Source organism: Phalaenopsis equestris, unplaced genomic scaffold (genome assembly GCF_001263595.1).
Source record: "Phalaenopsis equestris unplaced genomic scaffold, ASM126359v1 Scaffold000374, whole genome shotgun sequence".
Taxonomy (NCBI): domain Eukaryota; kingdom Viridiplantae; phylum Streptophyta; class Magnoliopsida; order Asparagales; family Orchidaceae; genus Phalaenopsis; species Phalaenopsis equestris.
This window is the reverse complement of record NW_018164816.1, coordinates 394532-399966: the sequence shown is the minus strand read 5'-3', so window position 1 is coordinate 399966 and position 5435 is coordinate 394532. Positions and strand designations below refer to the sequence as shown.

Sequence of the window (5435 nt, the reverse complement as noted above, 5' to 3'; positions counted from 1 at the left end):
GATTTCGCGCAATTTCGTGAACTTCGTGTACTTTGTGTGTGTACGTGACGAAAAAGGTCGTGACGATGTTTTTCCTGAGGCTTGAAGTCCTATTTGGATCATCTTCCTTGAATCTTTGCAAAATAGCCCATAACCGCTCGTTCATAAAACGATGGTCTTGTGCCAAAGATGCTAGACATCAAAGGAAAATAGGAATCGGCTGGAGCTTCTAGAAGGGTGAGTCTCAACTCTAGTTTTCTAAGATGGTCCATAGGAATTTCTAGAGCTAGAACCTAGGCTCTAAGGAGGAGAAGAAAAGACCTCACAAAAATGAGGTCAACAGTGTGTATCTAATGATTTAAATTTATTTGAACATCACATGGCATCTCAGACCAATTATATTGCACCTGAACACATACATGGAATGGAATGGATCTACAAAACAAAACCATCATTATATCATATTGCAGCTTACTGCTAAAGTCCTTGCTCGCATCAAAAGTAAAGGTAAATAACTATTTATACTACAATATCAATAGAATGTAAATATATTAAATGTCTGTAGCATTAAACCTACTTTGAGATGCATATTATGAAAAAACTTGTTTTGTGCTCCAGCCTAAGGAAGAAGAAAAAGTTAATACAAGGATCCAGCAAAAAAGCAATATGTATTAGACCCTACTGTAAATAAGTATTGAAAAACATGGCAAGCCAAATTTAGGAAATGCACCCCTTACTTCAAACCACCTCAACTAAATAAAAGAAAAAAAAATTAGACATTTTGATAATTAATTATATAATTCTAACACAACTTTAGGAATTATCAATGCCAACTATTTCTCATGTATTTACATATTTAACACTTAAATTTATTTTTTGTATTTATACAACTCAAATTTTTCATATCACATCAAAAATATCAATTTTAACCTTTATAAAATAAAATATATATTTTAATGCATAGTTAAGCAGCATAAATGTAAAAATTAAAGTTTAGAAGGTACATAAAAATACATAAGAGTTGAGTGGTATGCACGTAAATCTTCCTTATGTCAGCCATGCATAAGAATTAGGTGGTATATATGTAAATACCCCTCGAAATAAAACACTTAGCGATAATTAACTGTGTTAGAATTATATAATTAATTCCTCATGATCCTTTTCAAGATGAATCAAAACATCAGTCCACAAAGTACCTTTAGATCACTATGCACCAATAGCTCTTCAAAGGCATGCCTTCTTCAAATAATACAACTTTTGAAAGAGATACATAACATAGCAAGTTTTATTATACGGAAGTAAAAAACATACCCCTGGCCTCTGCCATCTCGAAAATCGTTAATTGTTTACAAATTGGCCTGCCTAAGTGGAAACAAAGGCAAATATTGAACTTGCTGCTGCCCCTCAAAGGTTTGGTCGCACCACGTGAGGAGTAGATTCAGACTTAAGGTTAGTGTGATTGCTGAACTGATAGTTACAACATAGAGGGCATGGCTAGTAACCAAGGAATTTCACAGTAATGTGGCACAGATTATGAAGAAACAATATGTAACTCTTGTTGTTTATCATTACTGTATAATGTCTTAGCAGCATTGAATTCATTCATAAGTGGGCGTTACATCAAAATGATGTAAGAAATACTTTTCTACACCCTGATGAAGAAGCATATCTGCTTACCAAACTTGGTAGTGCTAGTTTTCTTCTTGACTTCTATTAGAACCCATATGTTTTGCTATTTTTTTTACTTGAAAATTAATAGAGAGATATTATTTCTCCAAAAATATAAAGAATATATGGTTCTAACAAGCTATCATCGTCATAGTATCCACGGTAACGCTTAAATTCCTCATATAAACTATCATATGGAAATGTTAGTGATGTATGTTTCTTCCCTGGTATTAAAGTCTGGCATACTTGAAGATACTATAAAATGCCACCAAGTCAAACAAGAAGAAAGCTGAGATATAAATGGGAAATTCACCTGAAGCTGCAGCGTGCGGAGAAGAAAATTTCGGACGATCTCGGAATCACCCTTGAGAAGAAAAGCAATTGCAGACGGAACGAAATCACGAATGAAAACCTGATCATAATTCAGCGCCATCTCCGTGGGATCGTTCGCAGCCACAGTCCCCACCGGTTTACCACAGTAGTTTACCGCAGCCCTTTTCAACAATCTCTCCACCGGTCTTTGCGGGGTTTGATGTCTTCTTGTTGAGGTGAGCTTTCTCCACCTCGACCTTGCCCTCGTCCCCGCCCTTTGCCACGACCTCGCTATCTCCACCGTTGCCGCCACTACTCGACGATCCGGAAGAAAAATCGGCTTCTCCGTTTTTTTTTTCATTCATGGCATCCATTCTGCATACGTGAGCAAGAGGTGCTTCTCCTCCTCTTGGTCTTCGTAGCCGCGAAGTCTCTCTTCGTGGACTTTGAGACGACCAACGACCTCATCGACGGTCATGTTTTTGAGATCACCGAATTGCCCGATCGCGGTGACGATCTGCATGTATTTTTGTGGTACGGATCGAAGGAACTTCTTGACGACGGAGATCTCCTCCATCTTCTCTCCCAACGCGCGGATGCCTGTCAAAATGGACGTCAATTTTATGGCAAAATCGTCCACCGTCTCTCCGTCCTTCATGTGGATTGCCTCGAAGTGAGTCCTCAAGGTCTGCACTTTTGCCTCCTTGACTCGCTCCACGCCGACGTGCATCGTCTTCAGTGTATCCCATGCTAGCTTGGCGGAATCCTTCTTTGTCACCATGAGAAGAACATCCTCCGGTAGCTCTTGATAGATGGCAGCGAGAGTCATTCTATCCTTACGCTCTTCGACCTCGTTTGCTCCACGGCGTCCCACACTCCTTGAGTTTGTAGGTTCACATGCATCTTCAACGCCCACACCGAGTAGTTACTCTTTGTGAGTAACGGATAAGAAAGCGTTACGTTCCCTTCTCTTTCGATCTTCATTATTGTCATATCTCCTATGATAGTTTTGCTCGGTGACGACATGTCCTTCGACTTAGGCTCTGATATCAAATGTTGGTTCTAATTTAATGGATCACTAAAGGACAAATCGAAAGAAAAATGAGATTGGACTTTTGGAAATTCTTTTTTTATTATTTTTTAAGGAGTGAAAAGATACAAGTCTGGAGTGTTTGTTTTACATTGCAACACAACACCCAATTTATACTAACTAATGTATACCGAAACAAAAAAGGAAACGTACACAATAAAGGCAAAGAGAATTAAGTGTCATCAATTAGCGCCCTATTTGAATTGATTACACATATTTGAATTTTGAATTTGAATTTAAGATTCAAATTCAAAATTAATGTTATTGTCATATCTCCTACATTTAATTCAAAATTAATGTTATTGTCATATCTCCTATATTTATTCCACTAATCAATTCATGCCTATTATGAAGCCACTAATTGTGTAATCAATTCAATTGACCAATTCAAGATTAGTGTCACATGTTTTGCTATTTTTTTTACTTGAAAATTAATAGAGATATAATTTCTCCAAAAATATAAAGAATATATGGTTCTAACAAGTTATTATCGTCATAGTATTCACGGTAACGCCTAAATTCCTCATATAAACTATCATATGGAAATGTTAGTGATGTATGTTTCTTCCCTGGTATTAAAGTCCGGCATACTTGAAGATATTATAATATGCCACCAAGTTAAACAAGAAGACACCTGAGAAATAAATGGGAAATTCACCTGAAGCTGCAACGTGTGGAGAAGAAAATTCCGGACGATCTCGGAATCACCCTTGAGAAGAAAAGCAATCGCAGACGGAACGAAATCACGAATGAAAACCTGATCATAATTCAGCGCCATCTCCGTGGGATCGTTCGCAGCCACAGTCCCCACCGGTTTACCACAGTAGTTTACCGCAGCCCTTTTCAACAATCTCCACGCCTCTTTCTCTATATCCATTAATTTCCTGGCCTCCGGCGCCTTGGCTTTCGGCAAAGATACATCGCAGCCTCCATCCACCTCCGCCTCAGAGCTATCGGCGACGGGTGCGTCCACGGTGCCATCCTGGACGTAAATCTCCTCGAAAGTGTTTTTTCCCGTGAGAGGCTCTGCCGAGATCGAAAAGCATCGGAAACCTGGGATGGCGAAGGGGATGACGGAGAGGAGTCTTCCCGTTGGAGAGAACTCGGAGGAGAAACAAGAAGGATCTCCAACGGGCCGCCAATATGTAGATGGTTGGCGTTCAGGGAGTCGGAAAAGAGAATAATTTCGAAAGAACCTGCCAGCTCCTATGAGTTCTTTCATTTTGCGACAGAGAGTTCTCGCTTTGGAGGCCGCCATGAAAGTATCGAGAAAGAAGAAAAGTTGATTGCATGAGCTTTTAGCTTTCAGTCAATAAAAAAAAAGAGTCGGATTTACGGAAGGAAGATTTAATTCCTTATAAATTATTGCATCCACGTTGCTGACAAATAAACATATTTTATTTGGCCAAATATTCAAGAAATATTATTTTAATCAGAATACAATTAAGAATGTATAGTAAATATTTATCCCTCAAACTATATTCTATTGAAATACAGTTTTTGGCTCCATTTATAAATATTTTTATATTTCTACATTCCCACTGGGTATATTTTTTTATAATATTTAAATATTAAAAGCATATGTTGAAATTCTTTTTATGATTTTGACCTTCTTCGAATTACATTTACACTTGAACAAATTTTGAATAAGATTTGAACTTTATTGTAAAAAAATGTTTAATCTTAATTAGGATAGAATTTTAGCTTGTTGTCATATGCATTCTAGAAAGGTTGCATATAGGAATAAAGAAGGTTCAACTTTTGTTCAAATCTTATTCAAGCCAAATGATAAAACTTTTTTTTTGTTAAGATTAACAAAATTTTAATTTTCTTACTGGTGATTCATATGTAATTTCTTAAAGTGTTTTATAGTAAAAGTTTGAAAGAAAACAATTAAGTTCTCTCATAGTGTTTTTCGCAGTAAGTATGGAACTGAAGTATTATCTTTGAAATCCTTATAAATCTTAAATAAAATTTTAGATGGTTTGTTAAAAATCAATGTTATTTGAACTTGAAGGTGGGCTATTATTTTGGTTGCCCACAACTCGTGGCTTCAACTAAACTTATATATCCATTTAACGACACTCTTCTATTTGTGTGTCAATTAAGAAAAACAATAATTCACTAGAAGATGATAACCTAGTCTAATCAAATATTTCTATATTGGAAGAACATAAATGGGTAGTAAATGAGCATGACTATATTTAAAATCATTTGTCCCAATGATTTTTCTTCAATCACATGAGATGTTTCAGGTAAGTTCATTCTAAATTGGTCTAACTTCCTAGATATTGTAGCAACTTGAGAAGCCAAAATAGAGATCATATCAGTATCATGAATACTGACTACTTTCTTAGGATTTAACTTTTCAGAGGGCCATTAAAAA

At 36.5% G+C, this 5435-nt stretch overlaps 1 protein-coding gene across 1 annotated transcript in view; it reads right to left on the bottom strand.

Annotated features, from left to right (window-relative positions):
- Positions 1-4361, bottom strand: part of LOC110026500 (neutral/alkaline invertase 1, mitochondrial-like) — a 40291-nt gene extending 35930 nt beyond the window's left edge. The window contains exon 1 of the mRNA XM_020727457.1: positions 3708-4361. Within this exon, the coding sequence (XP_020583116.1) occupies positions 3708-4307 (600 nt within the window). The 5' untranslated portion in view covers positions 4308-4361. The remainder of the gene's footprint in view (positions 1-3707) is intronic.
- Positions 4362-5435: the final 1074 nt, after the last annotated feature.